The 25,602-nt window shown below is 39.1% G+C and overlaps 2 protein-coding genes across 7 annotated transcripts in view; one reads left to right on the plus strand and one right to left on the minus strand.

Moving 5' to 3' along the window:
• The window catches only part of WDR3 (WD repeat domain 3), a 37,645-nt gene extending 24,900 nt beyond the window's left edge, over positions 1-12,745 (minus strand). The window contains exons 1-8 of one of the 3 annotated variants that reach the window (XM_022583947.2): positions 12,654-12,745; positions 8,991-9,198; positions 7,776-7,985; positions 5,361-5,479; positions 3,661-3,739; positions 2,389-2,484; positions 1,017-1,130; positions 760-861 (exon numbers count right to left, since the gene is read on the minus strand). In XM_022583947.2, the coding sequence (XP_022439655.2) occupies positions 760-861; positions 1,017-1,130; positions 2,389-2,484; positions 3,661-3,739; positions 5,361-5,479; positions 7,776-7,985; positions 8,991-9,161 (891 nt within the window). In that variant the 5' untranslated portion in view covers positions 9,162-9,198; positions 12,654-12,745. Of the gene's footprint in view, positions 1-759; positions 862-1,016; positions 1,131-2,388; positions 2,485-3,660; positions 3,740-5,360; positions 5,480-7,775; positions 7,986-8,990; positions 9,199-12,318; positions 12,584-12,653 lie in introns of those variants that run through there. The other 2 variants (XM_089917050.1, XM_022583948.3) reach the window with 2 other exon arrangements.
• Positions 12,746-12,799: 54 nt separating this feature from the next.
• Positions 12,800-25,602, plus strand: part of GDAP2 (ganglioside induced differentiation associated protein 2) — a 70,634-nt gene continuing 57,831 nt past the window's right edge. Inside the window, exons 1-4 of one of the 4 annotated variants that reach the window (XM_089917064.1) lie at positions 12,800-13,017; positions 15,461-15,640; positions 21,722-21,964; positions 22,905-23,044. In XM_089917064.1, coding sequence (XP_089773190.1) covers positions 21,789-21,964; positions 22,905-23,044 — 316 coding nt within the window. In that variant the 5' untranslated portion in view covers positions 12,800-13,017; positions 15,461-15,640; positions 21,722-21,788. The remainder of the gene's footprint in view (positions 13,018-15,460; positions 15,641-21,721; positions 21,965-22,904; positions 23,045-25,602) is intronic. The other 3 variants (XM_022583949.2, XM_022583952.3, XM_022583950.2) reach the window with 3 other exon arrangements.

Below are 25,602 nucleotides of genomic sequence, written 5' to 3' on the forward strand. Positions count from 1 at the left end.
ATCTGTAAAGTGGGAATTCACCACTTTCTACAATGTTACTCTGAGACTAAATAAGAAGTTAATGCTTTTTACAGAGTGAAATCAGAAAGAGAAAAACAAATACCATATGCTAACACATATATATGAAATCTTAAAAAAAAAAAAATTGGTTCTGAAAAACCTAGGGGCAGGCCAGGAATAAAGACGCAGACATAGAGAATGGACTTGAGGACATGGGGAGGGGACAGAGTAAGGTGGGACAAAGTGAGAGAGTGGCATGGACATATATACACTACCAAATGTAAAACAGACAGCTAGTGGGAAGCAGCCACATAGCACAGGGAGATCAGCTCGGTGCTTTGTTTCCACCTAGAGGGATGGGATAGGGAGGGTGGGAGGGAGACGCAAGAGGGAGGAGATATGGGGATATATGTATACGCATAGCTGATTCACTTTGTTTTACAGCAGCAACTAACAGAACAATGTAAAGCAATTATACTCCAATAAAGATGTTAAAAAAAAACAGAAAAAAGAAGCTAATGCTTTTAAATTGTTTAGAAAGGCAGGGATTTAATAAATGTTTGCTAATAATAATAAGAATAAGAGCAATTACTGTTGTTGGGCTAACAGAAGTTAGGGAATATAGGTCCACACAATACCATATAAGGAAATCTTAACAGGACCAAAGAAAAATTCACCTCCACACTGAATACGAAAGAAGAACAAGTCTCTAAAGGAAGAGCCAAGTCCTTGTTATTTTCTCCTAAGCCTGGTACTCACATGGCAAGCAAGAATCCTGCCTGTCCTGTCGACTGCAAGGTTCACAACTCTGTCCCTTCCTTCCCGCATTATGGAACCAGCTTTTCTACATGTAAGGATGCGCTGCAGAGGAAGCAAGAGAAAAGATGAAGGTTAATAGTTCTGTTGACCCCTGAAAAGACATGATCCCAAGAAATGCAGGTGACAAAGATCTTCCCTAAAATGAATACTTTCCCACCACTCAACTCAACTGAAGGTAAGAAACAAAAATGAATTACATCCTCAGGAGCTTCATCCATCTCAAGGGTACCATCCTCTGCTTCATGTGTGTCCTGTATTCCAGGGGAAGACCCTTTGACTTTCTTGGGCTCTGGTTCTTCTGGGTCTTCAATCTGTTTCATAAAAATGGGAAAATAAAAGCTGAAATAGGGCTTGCCAGGTGGCTCAGTGGTTAAGAATCCGCCTGCTAATGCAGGGGACATGGGTTCGAGCCCTGGTCCAGAGAGATCCCACATGCCACAGAGCAACTAAGCCCATGCGCCACAACTACTGAGCCTGCGCTCTAGAGCCTGCAAGCCACAACTACTGAAGCCCGCGTGCCTAGAGCCCGTGCTCCTCAACAAGAGAAGCCACCACAATGAGAAGCTTGAGCACCGCAATGAAGAGTAGCCCCTGCTGGCTGCAACTAGAGAAAGCCCATGTGTAGCAATGAAGACCCAACGCAGCCAAAAATAAATAAATACATTTATTTAAAAAAAAAAAAAGCTGAAATAATTTGTTCCAGGACGTGATTTTCCCCCCTAATGACTTAGAAACCTGTCCTTATAGCCACTGAAAACTTCCATTTAGTGATCTCTCTGATCAAACCTCTTCAACGACAGCACATTCATCAGAATGTGTTAAAAACTGACCACATCAAGAACACAAACAAAACATTATTCATTATACCAGCTCCAATAACTTTCCACAGTCTAAGGACTATTGTTTCATAACAAGGTGAAAAAATGATGACCTCATTAATTTTAAAACCTTCTTAGGTGAAAGATCTACCATATTCTAGAGGGAAAGATTCATATTGGCATTACGAATTGAAAGACATTGCAAGAGAGGTTACATTTTCTCCTTAAATAAAAAAAAAAGATAAACCCTAGCCTACTAATGAAGAACCCATCAAAATGGCTACTGGACCCAATACCACACACCTAACTCCAGCTAAACCCTAAGGTCTATAACACCTTTCATCCACGCAAAATCTTTGATGATCTGAGAAAATGTGACAGATCTTCTCAGAATATACATATTTACATAAACATACACAAATTTCACATAGATTTTTGTTTGAGGGAAGAGGGTCACAGATATTCGGAAGTCCATCCGTGGACACCCAAAGGTCAAGGAATATCAAGCTAAGAGCCCTACAGACTAAAACATTAACATTACCAAGAGCTGTCAGCCTAAAGCTATCCTTCTTCCAAGTGCAAATCAGGGCAATGGACCACAGAATGAAGAAGAAAAATGTTTAGAAATCGCAGTAAGAGAGAATTCCAATACTATGTGAAGTACTCAAAAATTACATCTGATTCTAAATTCAACAAGTCTATGAAATTGCTAAAACATGACACTGCCCATGATTAGAAAAAAAGCAATTACCTCTCGCAGGTAAGCTATGTCCCAAGCCCTCAGCTCACTGTCAGAAGCCCCAGTGATGAGTCGCTTTTCTTCTGACACCAGAACCAACCCCCACACCTACAGGGTATAAAAATATTCAAATAATATGGTTATTAAGGGACTCCAGGATGCATGACATCACATTCCAAAAGTCTAAGTACACTGTAGTGAAATCTCTTTGGCACTGCAAAGTCTAATATTAAGACAACCCTTTCAAAATACACTACGAGAAAGCTCACTTTGAGAAAGAAAATGATCTGTGGTGGAAGTGTTGTTTATGGGGTAACTAGCAGTTTCTCTGTAATTTCCTATCCTTAAATTTAGATAATGGCTGTTCAGAATAAATCCTAACTAGAAGCCACTCAAAATAATGATTTCAAGCGTGGCACTTCTTTGATTTCAGCAGTGCCTTGCAAATGAAAGGTGCTCCATTAACGTCTATCAGAGCACAATTTTTAGCCTCAAACATCCATGAACTAAACAATGAAAACAACAATACTGTTGCAAATCAAGAAAGAATCTGCTTTTCCTCCTCATTAATTCTAGGGTGTGTATATTCCTCATATATTCTAGGGCATATACATACAAAAATATATATAATTGAGTTATAATTAACATATAACATTGAACTAGTTTAAGGCATACAACACAGTGATTCAATATTTTTATACATCATGAAATGATCACCAAAATAAGACCAGTTACCATCCATCGCCATACAAAGTCGTTAAAATATTATACTGACTATATACCCTATGTGTAGATTCCATCCCATGGCTTACATATTTTATAGGTGGAAGTTTGTACCCCTTACTCACCTTCACCTATGCCTGGTATGAACAAAGCACAAAGGAGGATGCAAAGATGTAAAATATTCCCTGATCTCTACTGAACAGATCTATGTTCAATAATTATTATAATGCCTACAATTTGCTATTTACATGTCACTGGGCCAGGCATTGTACACATTAAACTTCCCTACGACCATAAAGGTGGATACTTATCATTTAAAAGTGATGAAACCCATATTCATGGGTTAAAAACTTATCCGAGGCCAATTTCTACTGAATGCCAGAGCAGCTGCATCTGCTCTGACGGTTGGCACTTTGTCCACCACTCCAACTTCTCTCTCTAAAGACAGTACATGTTGATTACTGTTAGTAAAAACAAAGAGTCATGAAAGGGCCAGGGAAGAAACCATCTTTTCCTTTCTGCCTTGCTATTCTTTCCCTGGGCCCATGACCCTACATATACCTCAGTTCGGTGGCCAACCATTGTTTTGAAGCAGTGCTGGGTATCAAGGTCCCACCATTTCACCATGGTATCTTTCCCACTAGAAGAAGAAATAGGAAAAAAATCTTATTAGGAAGAATCACTGAACTAACAGGAAAATCAAGGACTTATTTGTTGCCTTAAAAAGACAATAACACAGCAATGATGTCTAATGTTACTATTTACCTGACCTTTCTTTTAAAAAGTAAAGAATCCTAACTCTTTATATGTCTATTCTCAGGTAGAAAAATAAAATGTTCCATCTGTAAGCACAAAAATAACCTTGAATTCAGAATGCTACAGAACGCAGAACTTGACCAGCTGACCACCATTTCCATCGCCACAGCATCAACATTCCTTCATTCTAACACACAAACATCTTAGACCTCTCCTGCTCCCTTGTCTCCTATGTCCAGCTAGTCTCTAGGTCCTGAAAACGCCTCCTCTGGGAAGTCTCCAAGCCTCGATTCTTTCCAATCCATTTCTGTACACAAACCTGAAGTTAGGTCCTACTGCCCGAATTATTTTAATAACTTATCTGGTCTCTGTCTATTCTGTTCCCTCACCACATCCAATACATTACTGTCAGATAATCTTAATCTTCTAAATTTGCACTAACTCAAGGTTCTCTATGGATTCAAAATCAAGCTCTTCAGCACCATTCCCAAAACCTCCCATTAACTGGCACTTAATCTCCCTGCTAATGGGCTCTACTATTCCTGCCTCAAATGCCTGTTCCCTGCTTCTTCACCAATGTGAATCTAATATAATCCTGCTTCAAGACAAAACTGGAAAAAAACAAAAACCCAATTTACAAAGTCTTTCCTATATAATCCCACCTCACGGTGTTATTTCCTTTCCCTTACATTCCCTAAGCTATAAGGTGTATGTATATTCTAGTAGAGCAGTAGAGTCATTGCCTCACAGAATGTGTTATCTGAACAAGACACACTAACGTCCATGCATCCTATCCCACAGGAACAAATCCACCACTGGTACAGCATTTCGTGCTGCTCCTCTACACTGCCTTCTGGTTCTTCTATGGTTCTAATTACTATGGTTCTTCTAATTACTGCCTGGCAAAACTTAAGATCCCAAACTTTCCTGGGTGGTCATTCCTTAGGAATGATAACTATTATATTAGGTTGAGCTATATGAAATTGCTGATATATGAAATTGCTGATATCTGACCTATCATTTTTAACCCACACAAATGGAAATTTCAAATGGTTCAACCTATGAGATGTTCAGAAGGCCTAAGTATGGAGTATGTCTCTTCTCAAGAGGCAGGCTAAGACAAACATTTGGTATTCGCATCTGCCCACTGCTCCATGTTCGGCTTTTCTGACTTTCTAGGGATCCAGAAAGTAGACAGCTCATCCTATACAAGGTCTGTTGAAGAGTTAAGGAACTATGGAAAAGCTGGTATGAGGGGAAAATAATGACAAATCAGAAAAGGGAATTAAAAAATGCTATAAATAACTCTGGACAGCATCTATGACACCGTTTGGGAGGGGAAGGGAGGGGAAGAGAGAGGAAAAGCAGCGAGAAGAGGAAACTAGCACATGAGCTTGAGTATAGTGCGAAGATACGAGTAAGGAATGAAACAAATTCCCTCTTTGAAAACCTCTCCAGTGAATTTACCTAGAGAAAAATGGAAACGAAACTTATTATTTCTTTACCTAGTAACTAGCAGATTCTTGTCTCGTAGAAACAATGCTTGTGTAACAGCGTCCTTGTGCCCCTTTAGACGGTAGAGGCCACTTTCATTGATCACATCCCACACGATAGTATCTGTGTCCTAAAGGAATCAAATACAGAAGAATTTTCTTTACCACATAAGGCCTAACTTGACAAACAATATTTTTATTACAAAGTTGATATGTAGTCCTTATAGAAAATTTGGAAATCATACAGAAAAGCACAGAGGAACCAAACACCAGTTGATTTCACCATCCAGATATAACCACCACAGGTATTTTGTTGTATACTATTCTAGTCTTTATGTATACATACATGTTGTTAACTGAGATCATGCTATTCCTATCACTGTATAACTCTCCTTTTTCTCATTTAATATACTTCCATGTCTTTCCACACTGTTCTCATTTTTAATGGTCACATAATAACCAACCTTAAGGATATACCATAATTTACTTTAAATTTTTTCTATTTCAGCCATTTAGGCAGTTTCCAATTTTCTGCTATCATAGATATGTGGAAATGAACATTCTTGTACATCTATCTTTGTACATATCTCAGATCAGAATAAAAACTAAAAAGGGAAATTCTTGGGTTAAAAGGTATTTCTATCTTAAGTCTGCAATTCAGGGTGATCTCCAGAAAGGCTGCACCAATCTAAAGGTCCACCAAGGATATGTATGACAACACCAGTTTTCCTATCCCTTCATCTCTGGATATTATCAGTTGCTCAAAAAACAGTGCCAATTTCAAAAGTTGAAAGGCTGTCTCAATGTTTATTTGATTTGCATTTCTGAATACCAATGAGAAATTCTGTACATGCTCTATGGTGATTACTGGCCGTTCTGCACCTCCTTTGAACTGCCAAGTCATGTCTTTCATCTTCTTTTGGGTCTTATTTTTCACTTGTTTGTTGGTTAGTAAGACATATTAATCCTTCCCTTTTATAGTGGAACTATTAAATACTTTCCCTTTTTCATTGTCCTTTAACTTTATTTTTTCCAGTTTTATTGAAAAAATAATTGATGTACATCATTGTATAAGTTTAAGGCATCCAGCATGACAGTTTAATTTACATATATTGTGAAATGATTACCATAATAGGTTCAGCTAACACCCATCTCCTCATATAGATATAATAAAAAGAAAAAAAGGAAAAATAATTTCTCCTTGGGATGAGAACTCTTAGGATTTACTCTTGACAACTTCTTTATAGTGTTTAAATGCAGAAATGTTTTAAATATTCAAATATCAAGCGTTCAAATTTATCAGTCTTTTCCTTTATAATTTCTTTCCTTGCTGATATGCTTGAAGTCTTTTTCCACCTTGATATCAAATAAATATTTATTTATGTATCTTCTAGTTTACTTAAAATATCATGGTTTAATATTTAAGTCTTTAATCTGTGACTCTTTGGTACACAGCATGAGGTAAAGTTTTAACTTTAAATTTGCCCCCAAATAGTTTAAGTCCTGTTTCATAAGTAATCCATCATTTTTCTACTCATCAAAAATGTCATCTTTAAAATATACTAATTAGGTATATCAAGTGGATTTGTTCCTTGGATTCCCATTTGGTTACAGTAATCTGACTATTTTGTATTAATGCCAGGTTAATATAACACATTATAAGTTATGACTTCATAATGCATTTTAATATCTGAAACCTTTTAAATCTAACCCTGAAAAAAGAAATCTGAAACCCTTTTATTTTTTCCCAAAATTCTGCTATTTATTATTCATTTGTTTTTTCAATATGTTCTTTTAAATCATTTGGTCATATTCTAAAAAAACAACAAAAAGACCTTTGGGATATTTAAATTGCTTTATCTGTATAAACTAATTAGAACATACGAGCATCTTTTCAATACTTTGTCTTGCCATTCAAGAACATGGTTTGTGTCTCTATTCACTCAAGTCTTCTGTTACATTCTTTAGTAAAGTTTCACAGTATTTTTGTGTCCATTACTTAACATACTTTTGTAAATGGAATCATTTACATTCTATTTTCTGATGACTGAGATATAGGAAAGCTACCGATTTTACCAAAACGAATGGCCAAGAATCATCATTTTGACTCTCCTTTTCCAATTTGTTTTGTTCCCCCCAACTTGTGTACTGTTTTGGGTAGCATATCCACAATGATGTTACATAGTAACTATCATGGGCATCCTCACCTTGTTCCTGTATTTATAGTCTTTTATCAGTGAATCTGACAGGAATCAAAATGAACCACCCAATTCATATCCATCCTTCTCACTCTATTCTACCATCTATACTATTTTGTACACCGAGTGCCCACTGTTTGACACAACAATGTTTGTGAATAACCTGCTTCAGCAGTAGCCTTACACTCCTTTCTAGATTAAAGTCCAGGCACCTAATTCAAGGTCTCACCTTGGACCCAGATGCCAGCCTGCCTCCTAGCTGATCATACTTCAAGGAAGTGATTGCTGCTTTGTGTCCATTGAAGGTCACATTTCCTTCCCCACTCAGGAGACTGAAGATTCGGATAGACCCATCCTCATAACCAACAGCTAAGTGCAGCCCATCTGGGGAGGGGCACAAGAAAGTGACTTCGTGTTTAAGCCCCTGAAGGATGAGAATCTGAAATAATAAGAATTAAAAACAATGTAGAGGAGTTAAGCATGTCATCAAGGAAAAAGTGTGGGAATAATCAGGCACAGTAAAATTAAGAGCATCAATAATTCCAAATCACTCTTATGAATAATAATGAGTCTCTGGACTCTATCTCAAGTTCTTTAATATAGAAATTATTATTTGTACAGGGTAATGAAACATTCAAGAAAAGGTAAAGCTATACTATTTCTCCAAAGCTCTACATTAGCATGATACATGCCAAAATTTCCCAAGCAATGGAATAAATTACTAAGTCCTTATTCTATGTCAACACCAAATGATTTTCCATAAAGGGTTATAAACATATCCTTGATTTAACTGAGCCCCATCCCAGAAACCAACCTGCATGGCACTGGAGTGCTACAGTGATGTATCCCCAAGGGACTCTGGGGGACACTAAGTATCAAAGTATTAACCTCTTGGAGGTCACAAAGTGAGTGGACAAGATCAAAATGCCTGTATTTTGTTCGGCAGAAGTGGTAGGCTTGGGAATTCAGAGTCATACAAAATATCAAAGGCTAGTTTAACAACCATTGGGCCTCATCTGCATAAGTAAGAGAAAGATTCAGTCAACATAGCAATATTCCTTTTAAATGCTTAATTTCTGTAACTAGTTGTGAGGGCAAGTAGAAGAACTTGAAAAATGGAGAACTGGTAAAGTAGAGAAAAACAAACATGTTGGGAATAATGATTACAAATAATTACCTGTAAATATCACTACAAATAAATACCCAAGAGGTAGGCTCTTTTGGTTGTGGTTTTCAGAATACAGTATAGAAGAGCACAATAGAATGTGATACTTGGCTATCTGGACCCAAAGGAAAAAAAAAATTTCTAGAGGCACACACATTAAAAAAAAAAAATCTGTGCATGACAACAAAGTCTGTGCATGACAAAGCAGACCTCTCCCACTTCTGCCTCCACCCTTAAATACCCATAAATCAATATCAACCTAGGTGATTTCTCGCATACCTTCTCTCCTTTCCTTAAGTCCCAGATGAAAACATGTTCACAGGCTGGTACTGCCACATAGCGTCCTTTTTCACCACGAAGTGTCACAAAGACAATATTACCCTTCTGGCTGCCAATAAGGCCAAAGACTGCACTGGCAACATAGCGTAGGTACTGCCTGGTGAGCCCCATGTTCTAACATCTGATACCACAAGTGAGGCAGCTGCACCTGCAAACAAAGAAAACTGAGTTCTTGGGTTCTGCTAGGCTGGCAAACACCGACTGCATATCATGTAGTTAAAAGTACATGACCTGTGGTTGCTTAACCTTCATTTACTTTGAATATATTACTGACATAAAATACCCAGACATCTCCATTTTTTATTCACTGCTGACTCAATGTGTAATCTCTCACTCCTCAAGTTTCGGATTGGTCACACTGTCATGGCCACCTCACAAATTCTGACATGTAGTCCCAATGCAGCTTAACAATTTGCTTCTGCCCATTCAACTACCATCAAAGTTTTTACACGGAGACAGACAGCCTGAGACTGAAAATATTTATTGGTGAGCATTTATTGTAAACCTACTAATAATGAGACAGGCACTGATCTAGACGCTAGAGATATGGTGTTGAGTAAAACAACATCCCTGATCTTGTGGCACTTACCTTCGAGCACAGTGGCTCTCAAACTCCAGAATGTATCTAAATCACCCAAGGGATTATGAAAACAAATTGCTGGGAACCACCTACACCGCACATCCCCAGGGCCTATTTCTGATTCAGTAGGTCTGGGATGGGACCCAAGATTTTTCATTTCTAACAAGTTCTCAAGTGATGCTGCTGCTGCGGTTCCCCGCTTTGAGAACTACTGTAACTAATACGTGCAGGTATGCCCTGGATTTCCAAAGCAGGGCAGCCACCTGCCCTTGGCACACTGTTTTTCGAAGTTGCCATAGTTCTTATGTAACCGAGCAGGACCCTACAGGGCCTTCCCAGGTCAGGCACCACCGCCGCCCCCCACCCCTCGCCCCCCGCCCCCGCCACACCATGTCCTCCACCTGCCTCCCGTTAGTAGAAAACCTTTAGCCTCCTAAGCCTTCCCTGAGTTCCAAAGAGCAAATGTAATCAGAGAAGTGAGAAAATGCAGAAACAAAGGAATCAAGCAAGACAAAATAAAAATAGTTTTAGCCATTAAACAAAATCAAGGATCTTTAGGTTCCTCCTCAAGGGCTATGGAGATAATATTCTGAACCATATCCTTGAGCTGTTTTGCAGATACTGAAACCCCAACCAGGTGGAAGAAGTTAACTGAATGCTGACCACCAGCACGTAGACTCCAGGCCAGCTGGAACTAGGTTGATGGTGTTGACTCCCAATTACCTCACCACCAACCAATCAGAAGAATGCCCACCAGCTGATCACATGCCCCACCCCCTCTCCCTCACCTTGACTTGAAAAACCTTTCCCTGAAAGCCAGTGCCGGGGAGGGGTGTCTTCTGAGCATTAGCTGCACTTTCCTTCACCACAACCCGGTGTCAGTAGACTGGCTTGATTGCCCACAGGGGGGCGGACCCAGCTTTGGTTTTAACAACTGCACTAAATCAAATTCTCTGAAAACACTTGGTTACCATAAGAGACAACTGACTGGTGAAGGAGATAAATTAAGCTTGTCTGTTCTTAATATGGAAACGTGAAAGGTATTCCCCCAAACACCGGTGCAGCTTAAAAAACACAAGAATACTAAACAGAAGTTACAGCCTTCTTCTGGAGCTGTTTTTGTTGCTGTTGTTGGTTCAGTTTGTTTGGTTTAACGCTACAGGGTCTCTTTCTATTACAACCTGATGTTTTAGTCTACTTTAACAGGAAAATATTCAATGCCTGTACTAATACTTTCTTTTAATGACCACTTACAGGCCTCATTTTTCTTCTCCTAGGAACCAACATAAAGCCAGTTAAAAATGAAGGGAAGATAATATTAACATGGCAAAAACGCTCTTCACCTGGGCCATTTGATCAATTCTTTACCAATTCATCTTACTCCTCTGGCCCCAGCCCCTTAACTGTAATTGTTGTTCATGGTAGTCTTCCACCATCTACCACAGTATTTTCCTTGGAGACTTCATACAGCACGCCTAGGCCCAGGGACCCACCACATCCCTACTTCCAGTCCGGCCTACATACCTGAATACTAACTATACAGCTCCAAGAGTTTATTAGACATCCCCATCCGAACACCTTGCAGTATCACATTTAACGTGTATAAAACCAAACCTACCTTGCTTCCTGAACCCTACTCACTTTTTTCTGAGTCTCCAAGCCATTCAGGCTCAAAACCTTGTAGTAACCTTTGGCTCATTAGTATTATTTAAACAGCCAATACTGAAAGAGTGCTTACTATATGGTAACTGATACATTAAAATATATATAACTGAGTAAACATATGCAGTTAATTTCATATTTATTAATTGGATTAATCACAATTAATTGAATTAAGTGGGTTAATACATGTGAAGTGCTTAAAAGGATCCTTCACAGTTAACTTGCAAGATAGGTACTATTCTTATCCCTATTTTACAGACAAGGAAACTAGACACAGAGACATGAAATAGCTAGCTCAAAGTCATTCAGCTGGTTTTAAGTGCCAAAGCCAGATTACAAACCAAACTCCAAAATTTCCTCTTTTAACCACTAAACTATTTCTCTTTGCCTCCGTCCTCTCTTTTGTCAGAAACTTCTACCTGTTTCTCTGAATGAGGATCCTTTTCTCTTTCCACTACTTTCTGTTCCAGCTCTTTATCACTGGGTTCCTGCACTATGTAGCACCTCCACCTCCATGTTTTTCATTCTTTTCTTTTAAAAGTCATTAATACTACCTGACTAATCTTTTCAAACGCACTAATCCTACCCCAAAACCCTTTAAGAGCTAAACAGTGTGCAGTTCGCAAGAACTCAACCTATCTATTCCTCTTTAGTTCTCGCATAAACTTTTCTGTCAGGCTAGCTGGTTTCCCTCTTTGTCCTGTCACCTGCCTTCTTCAAACTGTTCCTCCCACTTAGAATAACATGCATTCGCCCGTCTACCCAAGTGTTACCCTCTGAGGCCCACTTCCTTTGGGGCTAGTCCAATTCTCGAAGCTTTTTCCATTGCCTCAGAACTTCAACGATCTTCCATACATCTTGGTACTGGTCACTTGTGTCTCACATGCATGTTGTGTATATGACGCTTTTCGGAGAGAGCTCACGCCCTAACCTTCCTCTATGCCCCTACCATCCCTGCTTCTTAACCCACAGCCCCCGAAAACATGCTTCTATGATGCGCTGAAAGGCTGGACCGCCGGAACAGACCTGTCAGATGTCGCTAAACCAATTCTTCAGTCAGGAGAGGGTGAAGTGGGGGTTCCGCACACCCACCACGCTGCCAGACCATCCTCAGGAGAGCCCTGCAGGCGCCGGGTGAACTAGCTCAACACGGCACGCGCCAGCTTCGGGTGTCCGCGGCCAGCTTCCCAGGGACGGCGGTGGGGCTCCCGCAGTGGCCCAGGTGCCCCTCCACCCTCGAGACCGTCCCCAAATCCCCCTGCCTCGCCCGCTGCTGGCACCAGGAAGGCCTCAGCCAGGACCAAACAAACCCGAGGAGCGGAGCAAAAAGTGCTCGGCCGCCGCGCGCCTACGGTACCTACCTGGGCCTCCACGAGGCTCCGGGCTAGTTGGACCCGCCCGTGGAACCCACCCCTTCCGGGTCCGCTCAAGGAGCCTCTTCCGCCCGACGTTCCCTTTGCCTTCTGGGGGAAATGACGTAAGAGCTGGGCTCTGATTGGTGAGCGCCGGCCGGGAGCGGAAGGCGGTGTTTCGCCTGCCAGGGCTCCTGCGGCTGGTCTTTCCAGCCTCCTGCGACTTTGGCTGCTTTACCCGCCGAGCTCCTGGCAAGGCTTGTCCGGGGATGCCGCTCGGCCTCTTTCCACGAGGAACTTAACCCGCCGTGCCTACCTCCCGGATGGGACCGCCGGAATGCTGTGAGCGGCGGGACAGAGGCCGGGAAGGAAGGTGGGGCGGAGCGGGCCGGGGGCGCGGCGGGAGGCGCACGGGACTCGGCCAGGGCTGGGGGTGCGGGCATAGAGGGCTGGTTTTGTCAGTTCTCCGCAAAAATGAGCCTGGCGCTCCCCCCTCCGCTGTTGGTCTGGTTCCTCTCGCCTGAGGCGCTGTCGGGGAGAAGTTACCCACCAGAAGATAGAGGATAGGCAGACCCAGGCACAAGGGACAGTGGTGCTCTAGCCCCTGGGGAGGCGCGCGTCCTGGGGTGCAGGAGTCGAGTTTGTGTGGTCGCTCGTGTGGACTGGGCGTTTCACGGACCGAGAGCTGCTCGAATCAGGGCTGGGTAGGCGCTGAGCCCAGGATGCTGAGTTGTCTGGATCTCCGCAGTCCCTGGAGTGACATTGGTCTGGCTTTTGGTTTCCGCTCCTTGGTCGCCGGAGGGGGAAGTGAACAGGGCTGACTCCTCCTTGCTTGGTAATTGAGGCTTTAGGTGCTCTGTCACCAAGTGGGAATTAGCTTTTCTTTTTTGCAGTTTTGTCCGATTTTATTCTTGGGCTGCATAAAAGTGTTTAGAAAGGAGTTCTGATGTCTGTAGCTGTGGAAGATTAAAGCTAACATATAGGTATATAAAAGAAATAAGTCTGTGCCTTCAAGATAGCTGCAGCCAGCTTAGAAAATAGAGTTTTATCTATATTACCTGATTTTCTTCAGGCGTTTCTTGAGTTTTTAAGACATGTTCACCTAGTCTGCCATATTCAAGAAAATGATAAGAGTAGAGAATGGATATGATCAGGTTGTAAATAGATGTAACAGTGTAGGTGTTTGAAACAAGCCTACGGTGGGTTGGATGAATGAGAAGGGAGGAAATTGTGGCAACAGACTTACTTCAGTTAAGTTTGATGGGGAAGGGAGCATTTAGGTGAGCGTGTATGGCTAATATACGAAAAAATGTGTATATATATGAGGAAAAAACGTGCTTTAGTACATAGTCTAGATTCCATCTCGGTGACACCCCTTGTATTACCTGATTCTAAGAAAGTTATTTTACAGCTGTATAAACTGTAGACAACTACTGTCAATACTAAATCATTTTATTTGTAGACATGAAAATTCTACATGTCTTTTAGAGGTTGAGTGGAAGTTTTGCCTCACGTACATTCATTTCAGTATTCCTGATCTATTAATGAGCCCAATTTTGGGACTCCCTTTATCAACCATCTGGCTGGTACCTTTGTGAGTTAAATAAAATCTTGAACCATGTTCACTTCTGTATTAGAATGAGTCATGATTTTATCTTTAAAAAATTAATTTAACATTATTAAATATTATGGGAAAGGACAATCACAAATGGAAAAAATAATTTTGTTTTATTTATTATTATTATGTTTTGGCCGCATCGTGCAGATTACCGGATCTTAGTTCCCTGACCAGGGATCGAACCTGTGCCCTCTCCAGTCCTAACCACTGGACCTCCAGGGAATTCCCAGAAAAAATAATTTTAATGAAAGTTGTTGTAAACATCTTCGATTGAGTGCTAAGATAATGCATCTTATAACTTCCCAATGCACTACTTCAACAGCATAACCTTAGTTTCTTAAGTTTCAGAATTGCTAAATGTATTAATTTTATAATTGAAACATAGTAAAGTTCTTTTTTTTTGGATTCAAAACTTTAACAATAAGTTGTGCCAGTAAAAGTGTTTCAAAGGTGACGATATATCAATAAATAATAGTTAAATTGAGTTCCTGAGAAAGAACCTACCACGTGACAGTCTGTCAGAGCGTAAATAACAACACGGCGTTACTGCAAAACTAGAGAAACACTGACAGTCACGACACAGCACAGCAGACCCAGAACCTGCCACTCACACACATGTAAACCAGTACATAGGAATCATCTTCTTCAGTTTAGACATCGATAGATGAAACATAGTAAAGTTCTTTTAATGTGAAGGTGGTACTACTAACTCACCATTAGAGAGAGCATGTGTTTGGCTGGTTTTGAATAATGGTGTTAAATTTGACCTGGGCTATTAACACAACTTAGAAATCTTTTTGTTATACTGTATTTATTGTTGACATATTTGACTGCTTCCATTTGTTTTTCCATCTAAGTAACTTTCTAAAAAGAAAAAGTCATTCTTTCTATTTGCATAGAATGATTCTTAAATATAATAGATTTGGTGTTGGGATAGAGGTATTGTGCGGAAATATCTAAGTACCTTGAAGTTTAAAATATTGAAATGCAAAGACATAAAGACATAAAGAATGGTAAACCTATAATTTATACAAAAACAATGAAATAGAGGTGGTAATGAGCGGAGGTCAAAAGCATGGACCAGCTCTCTTTGTACTTTTATCCAGGCCTATCTAATCAATGTAAGCATTTTGAAGAATAAGAAAACAGATTTAAAGTTCTTTTGTCTTTTAAATGATATCATTTTCTCTTTATTCAGACAAAAAATCAGAATTTTTTGAGACAGTGATCCAAGACGTTCTGCCTGATTCTGCCCTGTCTTCAACAATAGAAGTCTAATCCCTCTAACCAATCCAATTAATCATATAAAGCACTATTTGGAGGACTTCGTAAACTAAAAGATGACAAGATTTTGAGAAAAAAAAAGATGAGCTACAGGGTAATAAGAACTGTTATATACTCATTACTAATTTGAATTGTAAAATATACATAGTGGGTTCTCTTTATCCTCATCTAGGGAGGTACTGAAGATAACCCTTAAGATAGTATGGCTAAGGAAATAGATCTGATTCTGCAATCTTCTGTTTGTTACATGTAAACTTTGAGATCCTGGGACGTAAAGTCTTGCTTCAGGAGCATTTTTACTAAGGTTTTGTGTTTGCTTATGAACCTGTTCAAAATACAGGACTGATCAATTGATTTTCAGTGGAAAGTCCCGCTCCTCTTTAATGTTATCCAAAATTCTGCCTAAAGCTGTAGATTATTGTAGCCTTCCCCTCCTCCTTTCCTTACCCGAGCACTCTGTATTCCATCACTGGGATTCCTAATTTGAGTCTGGGAAACCCCTCAGATTTTTTTCCAGACCTGTGCTTGTATGAGCTCATGTAGTCACAATTTGGGTGATGCAAAGGTTTTTATATTTCATGTAATTCTCCAAGGGGTCTGGGACTCCAAGAATGTTAAGAACCACTGTTCCTTAAGGATCAGGGATCAGATTTTCCTGCCTAGCTTGGCTTTGCTGCTCCATTTGCTTTATTGCCAAGGTGTGTGTGTTGGGGGAGGGGGAGATTTAAATCTCTTTTTGATGAGAAAAATACATTTCTGTTTAGAGATGGAGCTGAAAAAGAATTCATTGTTAAATGCCATGACACTTTCATATAATGCCATTAAATTTGCTCTACAGTAAGAGCTCTGAACATTACCTATTACTCATTTAACACTCAGTATCTCGTGTGTCACAATGACTTTTAAGATCTTGGAAGAAGATCCAACAAACTATACTGACAAGATGTGGTTGGACATATAGGAGAACTACCAGAGTGTACTGTCAAAGAAGATAATAGAGTTTCAGGGAGGGGATAATCAATAGTGGATGCAGCTAAAATTTGATTAGCTCTTGGACTTGACATTTGGAGAATTATTGTTGACCTTGAAAAAGCAGTTTTAGTATTGTTATAGAGATGGAAGCAGAACTGCAGTGGGTTGAATAAATGGAGGAAAAGGAAGTAGAGCTGCGAAACAGATTACTCTTAAAGTTAAATGGTGAAAAGAGGAGTTTGTTGGTATTCTGAAGAAATGGGGTAGGGAAAAAATTTGAGAGTAAGAGACTCAGGGGAAGGAGAGATCAGGTGTAGTGAAGGGATACTTGATGTTATTACATTCTCTTAGAGGAAGGCTAGTCAGGTGCAGTAAAATGCTTAAATGAAGGTGATTTGGCAGGCTTAAAAGTGTGGAATATACCCAAAAATCACTTGGAAGTTGGAAAGAGTGAATGAAGATAGAGACATTTTGAGTTGGAGAGAAGTTAAGATAATTTGAACAATGACTTCTCTTTTCTCAGAGCATCAGGAAAAGAAGGAAGGCAATGTGATATGATGTAATGGAAATGGCACAGGTTTTAGTGCCAGCTGGTCTTTGATTTGGACCTCAAGGTACCACTTACTAGTTCTGTTACCTTGAGCTGATAATTGAACCTCTGGGTCTTGGTGCCCTCACTGTAAAATAAGTGTTCTGATACCTACTTTGCAGGATTATTGTAAGGATTAGAAAGCATATTTGTAACATATCTAATACCCTGTGGTTCACTGTAACTTCCACAGTTGGCCTTCTTTTGTTCCTTTAGTGTCTTAGGCTCTTTCCTGCCTTAAGGTGCCAGATGTACCTTTCCGCAGCCTGTAAAACTCTTCTACTTTTGGTCTCAACTCTGACTATCTGGAAGAGACATTCTCTGCCTCTTCAATTTAAATAGCTCCACCCTTCTTTGTTGTAGGACACTTATCACAGATTTTAACTATGTATGTATTTCTACGATTATATCTTTGTGTGATTTTTGTGGAGCTATCTTCCATTAGACAGAGACTCAGCACTTAACAGTGCTTGAATGAATGAATGCCTGGGACATAATAGGCAAATAAGCATTTATTACCTCACAGTTTTTATGGGTCAGGAATTCAAAAGTTGCTTAGTCTTGTGGTTCTGGCTCAGGGTTTCTCATGAGGTTGTGGTCAAGATGTCAGCTGGGGCTGGAGGATCCAAGGTGATTCATTCCCATGTCTGTCAGGTCATGCTGGTTGTTGGCAGGAACTCTCAGTTTCTCCACACAGGGGCTTTTCCATGAGCTTCATGAGTGTCCCCATGTCACGAGAGCTCACTTCCCCAGAACAAGCAGTCCAAGAGAGCATGGCAGAAGCCACAATATCTTTTATGATCCATCCGTGGAAGTCACACACTGTCATTTCTGCAATATCCAGTTGGGTACACTAGCCAGCCTTATTCATTATGGGAGGCATCTACACAACGGCATTAATATCAGGAGGCAGGTATCATTGAAGGACATCTTGGAGGCTGTCTATCACAGATGCTGTGTGGAATAGCATAGAGTCATCCAAGAATGACTCAAAACAGATTTCTCTTAGTGTTGATGGAGGGCCAAGCTAACATAGGAAACCATGTATTTGTTTTGACAGCAGAGAGGATAACTTCTGATTTTTTTTTTCCCCTACTGGCGCAGGAGCAGATCAGAGAAAACAGATGTAGGCTTGATCTAGGTGTTAGGGATTAACAAGTCATTACAAGGGCAGACATTGAGATAAGTAAGAGTGTATCTTAATTCACCAATTTGTTTATCTGATGCTCGTTAGAGAGTCTTTGACAGTGAGTGTCTTGGTCTTTGCCACACATGAAAACATCTCTTTATCTCAACAGTGGTGCAGGTGACTTTCACATTGGCTCTGAGAAAGTTATAACTTTTATTGTGCCTTGCTTGATGCCAGGTGCTCTGCTATGCAGTTTTTTTTTAAAGATTCTTTTGATATGGACCATTTTTTTAAGTCTTTATTGAATTTGTTACAATATTCCTTCTGTTTTATGTTTTTTTTGTTTTTTTGGCCGAGAGGCATGTGGGATCTTAACTCCCCAACCAGGGATCAAACCTGCACCCCCTGCATTGGAAGGCAGAGTCTTAACCACTGGATCACCAGGGAAGTCCCTGCTGTGCAATTTTAATACAGATTATATCATTTAATCCTCACAATAACCATAGTAGTACATTACTCCTATTTTAGAAATAAGAAAACTCTGGTTTAGAGTCAAGGATAATATGACTGTTAGGTGGTATGTCCTCAACCCAAACTCAGGCCTTCTGATAACGGAGCCCAAGCTTTTACCATTCTGCTTCTGCCTCAAAGTGTAATTGCATATGGAAATATTTACCTTAAAATACTGAAGAAACCGGATTCAAAATTGTATGTACCTTATGATTTTACCTATCACAGAAAAAGGTAGGAACTACTTTTTGGTATCTTTCAAATGTTCTGTAAGTGAGTATTACTTAGAATTGGAAGGAAAAGTTATTTTAAAGAAGTGATTTAGCCCTGTAATTTGACATTCAAGTTTGCAAAATGAAAACTAAGTTTGTTTTTAATGGACTTTTTAGTATCATGGTTAAGAAATTTCAGCATGAGTTGTCACCAAAAACCTGTGGATAATTTTTTGAAATTATGAATTTCTGCAGGGTGTCATTCCGTTGAGCTCAAGGCAGTTCAGCCATAGACAGTGAATGTAGCCTTCACTTGTACTCTGTTCAGCTTGTCCAGTTCCAGGCTGAATACTTGTGAACTGATCAACAGGACTTGTGGTTGCCTCTAGTTTCAAAGGCCAAGTGGATGGACTAAACACCAACTTCTAGATAAAATTAGTTTATTTATTTCAAAGTAATATCAAAGGAGTACTTAGTAACAAATAAGAATAATCCTCCAATACAATTTTATCCTGGTATGATCTACAAGGCCTTTCTGAAATAGTTATATAAATGAGCACATTTCCTACCACACAGTGTTGGTGCAGGAATTAGAATATTGTGTCAAATCCATCGTTCATTCCAATTAGTATCCCATGTCTCTCAGCAAGAAACAGCAAGATATTAGATATAGAAGGGCATGCTTTTTCTCCTTGACTCTTAACAAACATAAGGATCATACAGAAAAGCTTCTTAGGAAGTTCACGTACCAGCTGTCATTCCCTAATCATCTCTTTGCTCTCATGTATGTTCAGTGTTACCAGCTATCTCCAATTTACCAAACCGACTAATTAGTTCTTAGTCCTTACTCAACCTTTCAGTAGCATTTAACCCTAGATGATCCCTCTTGAGCATTCTGTCTAAAGTTACTTTCTTCACTTGGCTTTTAGGGTACCACACTTTCCAGATCTTCCATTCTTATCAATGCTTTTCTATCTCTTTTTTAAACTTTTCCTCTTTCCAGCCTCTAAATTTGGCCTTAGGACTGAGTCCTTGGATCTATTCTCCATTTGCATTTTCTCTCTTGGTGGTCTTAAATACCATCTATATGCTGAGACTTCCAAATTTATATCTTTAGCCTGACCTCTCCTCTGGGCTCTAGCCTCATGTAGCCAGCCAATTGCATGTTTGATATACATACTTGGGCATATAATGGGTATCTCAAACTAACAAAAGGAAAACATAAGGAAAAAAATACCTTGATTATTACTCCACCTGCAACCTACTCCAGTCTTTTCCTTCTCTATAAGTAGCATTACCATCTATTTAATTGCTCAAGCAGGAAATCTAGGAGTAACCTTTGATTCTGTTCTTTTCCCTCACCCCCTCAGGTGCATTTAGAAAGTCTTGTTGACCCTACCTTCAAAATTCATTCCAATTCTAACCATTCCTCACCACCTTCATCACCATCACCTAGATTACTCCAGTCGTTTTCTACTGGTCTCTGCGTTTACTCTTGCCCCCACTCAGTTTCACTGTAGCTGGAGTAATCTTTTCAAATATTTATATTAAGTCATTATCCTTATAGGGACCCTCTAATAGCTTACCCTCATTTACATTAAGATCTAAACTTCTTATCATGGCTTACAAACTAGATCATCTGGCCTTTCCTTGGCTCACCAACCTCATCACCTGCTACTCATTACCTAGCTCACTGTACTGTAGCCAAACCAGCCTCTACGCTCTTCTGGAATAGACCAAGCTCCTGCCTGCCCTTTTGGCCTTTGTACTTGCCATTCCCTCTGCCTGACGCACCCTCCAGAGCTTCACATGGCTTGCTCTCTCTAACTTTATTTAGCTCTCTGCTCAGATAGAACCTTTTTCTTATAATACTCACTGCCTCCAGTCGTTCTATTAGATACCTGCTTGCTTGTTTGTTTATCGTTTTTCATCTGCTTTCAAGGAAGCATCAGCTCTCTAAGGGTAGGGACTTGCTCTGTCTTATTCACTGTGTGTCCCCAGTAACTAGAACAATACCTGACACATAATAGCTGCTTATAAAGATTTACTGAATGAACGAATCTACCATTTTTCTGTAATAGCTATCTGACTTATTGCCAAATGAAGTATCGTGTTAAATTTCCCATGAGTTTCTGTGACTTGACACTACGTGTCTTCCTATCACCCTTCTGTTCTAATTTCTACATTTCTGTACAACCAACCTTATACCACATTGGTGTCTCATATACTATATTCTATAAATTTTCAAATCCTGTTAATTTTTCCTTTGTATGTTGCCTCACAAATCTATGCCTTCCTCTCCATCTGTTTCTCTACATAGTTCAGACCTTTATCTCTTACTACCTGATTGCAGTAACCTCCCTGCTTCTCATCTTCCATATTAGACTGAACTTTTTAAGTTGTTCATATTATCTTTGTATCTCTTGCAGCACCTGACACTCCCCCTACCCCGCCAATAGCAGACACTCAATGAATGTTGAATGAATAGTCCTGTGTTTCTGGAAAGTAGAATTGATGGGCCGTGTGATTATTTAAATGACTGTAATTCTTTGAAAATAATTTGTGTTTAAATAATCCCTCTTTCTTCCTGTTTAAAAAAGCCGTAGTAATTCATTGTACGTTTGATTTTTTAATGGACTGTTTAAGTGACTATAATCACACAATGTACTATTGGAGCATTTCACAGCAGAGTTTTGTTTTTTACTCTAATAGAAGTAAAGTAATACCTGTGCTTCTCTATTAAAATGATTCTTTTCTCTTAAGCTAAAGTCTACAGTGAATATTGAATTGCTGAGGAATTTGGGAAAAGACAAGCTGAAGCTCCCATTCCATGGATCCCTTGGGTGCACCTTCCCAGTTTGTGGATGTGGATACACTACCAAGCTGGGGCAATTCTTGTGAAGAACAATTAACTACTTCTGATACTGCAGCTGAAACATATCAGGAAGAGACTATTAGATCACCTTTTCTTTACAATAAGGATATCAATGGAAAAGTGGTTCTCTGGTAATTCCTTGGTTAAATCATATCATGATATAATAATACTTTCTCATAATTTCTTCTAATTTCTTTTTTTCATATTTTTTTCTAAACTCTTTTTTGTGAACCCTTGCATTATTGAAATATTACTTTGCATACACATTTACAGCTTTATTGAGACTTAATTAACTTACAATAAACTGCATATATTTAAAGTGTACAGTTTGGTAAATTTTGACATGTATACACCCATGAACCCATCACCAGAATCAAGATAGTGAATATATTTATCACCCCGGAAGTTTTTTTGTGTCCCTTGGTAATCCCTCTCTCCTGCCCCTCCCTGCCTCAACATCCCCAAGCAATCATTCATCTTTCTGTCACTATAGATTAGTATGCATTTTCTAGAGCTTTATATAAATGGAATCGTGTACTCTTTTTTTCAGCCTGGCCTCTTTCATTCAACACAATTATTTGAAAGTTCGTCTATGTTGTTGCATGTAGTAGTAGTAGTACATTTCTGTTTTTAAAAAAAGCTTTAGAGATGTAATTCATATACCATACAAATGCACTAGTTTACATTGTACAAGTCAGTGGCTTTTAGTATATTCACAAAATTGTGCAGCCGTCACCAGAGTCAATTTTAGAACATTTTCATCACCCCAAAGTCCTGTTCCCATTAGCTGTCACTCCCCATCTCACACACATCTCTTATGTAAGAAGCAAAGGAATGACATGATGGTTTTGTGGGTTTCAGGGTTACAGCAATTGCGTTCAAGATCTATCTGCGATGCCATATTAGCCTTTCTGAATCAGGAACAACTTTTTACTATTGCTTAAGCTTGTGAACTGGTAAAACCAATGTTGTGAAGGGAGTGAAGATAGAATGTTTTGAAACAATTAGAAACTAGCTTTCTTATCTGCCTCCTCTTCCCCACACTTGCTCTTATTTATTTATTTTCCTCAGGAAAGGAGATGTGGCATTACTGAACTGTACAGCTATTGTGAATACCAGCAATGAAAGTCTTACTGATAAGAATCCTGTGTCAGAAAGTATCTTCATGCTTGCAGGGCCTGATTTGAAGGAGGACCTCCAGAAACTTAGAGGTGAGTGAATTTTCTTAGGTATGTTAGTGCTTAGGAAACATTTATTTTGATGTTTGAAGAAGTATATTTTGCGTGTAAGTGAGAAACTAAGTAGATGTAGCTCTTTTGTTGTTGTTAAAACTAAATAAATACAGCCTTTGAAAAACCTATAATGTGTTAGAAGCTGAGTGCTGAGACTTTACTTGGTAAAACCCCTCTGTCGTGTTCCTGAATTTTAAAATGACAGTCATCATAGCCAGTTAGATTTTTGGTAACATTTTCTTGGCTGTATAATGTCTTGCACCAATAAGCCTTATAAAACAACTATTCTTTATCTAAACTGAAAATTTTTTATTGAGTTATGATATTGACAGAATTTTTTTATATACCTCCTGGACATAGAGTGTCACACTTCTGAAATGAAATTGACTTACTGGTAAAAACCAAGTGTGTTCTGGGTTAATTCTCTACTTTCTTTTTTTTTTTTTTTTTAAACCAGTACATTCTTCTTCTGGGAATATTTCTTTGGAATTGAAGACAGGAGGAGTCCTGTTCGTTCAGAATCTTGTTTACCTTATTTGCATTTATTTTCTTAACTTACCAACCTCACAACTTTTTGTTATTATTATTTGTGTGTAAAGGGAATATTGTGAAATTCAATTATCCCATTTCATAAAAAGTATTTTTGAAATAGAGCAATTTTTCTTAAAATGTAAACAGCAAATCCCACCTATATAAAAAAATCTTCATTTCTTAGACTTCTACAAACAATTGGTTTTTAACCTAATAAAGATATTAGAATTTGAACAGGATCATTTATAATGCTGACTATGAAAGAAGAGATAAAGAGAGAAGAATTGTCTATCTGATCAAGAAACTGAACTTTGTGAGGGTAGATGTGGGAAAAAGCCCTCAGTTTAACTAACAACATGATGCCATGAAGAATATGTAGAAATTATAATATGTATTAGAGATAATACTGAGAAGTTCTTTGATATAAGTAACAGAGAAACTGGTCTGGAAAAATTCCTAATGAGCGCGCACGCTCACTTACACCTTAGAGCTGGACTTATGAATTAATAAAATATAAAATTTAAGTATATGAAATAAAAACTCAATTTTTAGCAGCATATGTTTGGAGGGTCTCCAAGCTGGGGTTCATATTATAACTCTGTCCTTTACTAAGTGTGTTACTTAGGACCAGTTACTTCACCTCTGAGCCTGAGTTTCCTTATCTCTAAAATGGGGATGATAATAGTCCCTATCTTAGTTCCTGACACATAACAAGAGCTCAATGAGTATTTGAGGATGGAAAAAATTAATTTCATGAAGAATAAATTAAATAATGGACATTAAGTGCTAGGCACATCCTCAGTGTTTAGTGTTATTGCTGGTGCTGGTTACACTCCTCAGTTGTATTGCTTAATGAACCAGTGCCACCCTGAAGGGAGATTATTAAGGATGCACGGAAGGGCTGAGTACTTAATTCTGTCCTCTTTTTACATGCTTAACAACAACTTAGTAAATGATAACAAAGTATGACTTACCAAATTTGTAGATGATAAAAAGCTGGGAGGATTTATAGGAGACATTGGATGATAGACTAAAGATTTTGAAATATCCGAACCGACTGGAAGTATGAGCCAAAGAAATGAAAAAATCAACAGGGATGAATATAAAGGTCTTGCAGTAAGTTGAAAACATTAATTACCCAAGTTCAGGATGGGGAAGCCCAGTCTGACAACACTTTTTATATAAGAATTTGCTTTCTCAGTAAAATGGCATTATCATCTCCTCCATTTTTCATGCAAAAAAAGTTAGCATTAACACTTTCCTCTTCCTTATTCCCCACATAAAGTCTGTCATCAAGCCCTAAATAGATCTTGAATCTCTCTGTATTACCACCACCTCCAGCCTAGCCTGTGCTGCGTCATCCCCTGCCTGGACTACAGCCATTGCCTCCCTCCCAATTGGTCTCCTACAACCATTCTTTACTTGAATCTGTTTTCCACACGTAGTAAGTATTTGCTTTTTAAACTGTAAATCCCTTCTCATTACTCCCCTGCTTCAAACCATTTAGTGGCCTCTCATTACACTTTAAGTCCTAACTCCTTAAACTGTTCTCCAAGTTCTTGCAAGATCTCACTCACTTACTTCCAGGTCCCCTTTTACCTTCCTCAATGTACTTGAACCAGACTGATCTCTCATTGCCTTGTCATCCAGCTCCTTTTCAATTTTGCATGTGCTGTTGTTCTTTCTCTCAATTCTTAACTCTTAATCTTAAGTCTTTGCTTATATCTCTTCCTCAAAGCGCTACTTCCTTTTACTTCAGAATCGCTCATGGTATATGCTCCCAACCTGTGGTACTTCTCTTTGGTGCTCTTAGCACAATTGTAATTTTGTAAATTGTTTATATAATTATTATGTCCCCATTAAACTTTGAACTCCTTGAGGACAGGAACCATATGTCTTATTGGCCTCCATGTTCCCAGTACCAAGTATAGTAAAGGCATCCTTTCAGTAGCTGATAAATGAATGAATAGAAGTTCCCTGGGATTTTAACTGACTAGACTCCGAGA

This window comes from Delphinapterus leucas, chromosome 1, assembly GCF_059928025.1.
Source record: "Delphinapterus leucas isolate spDelLeu-1000000601 "Yukka" chromosome 1, BTC_Dleu_Yukka2, whole genome shotgun sequence".
Classification (NCBI taxonomy): domain Eukaryota; kingdom Metazoa; phylum Chordata; class Mammalia; order Artiodactyla; family Monodontidae; genus Delphinapterus; species Delphinapterus leucas.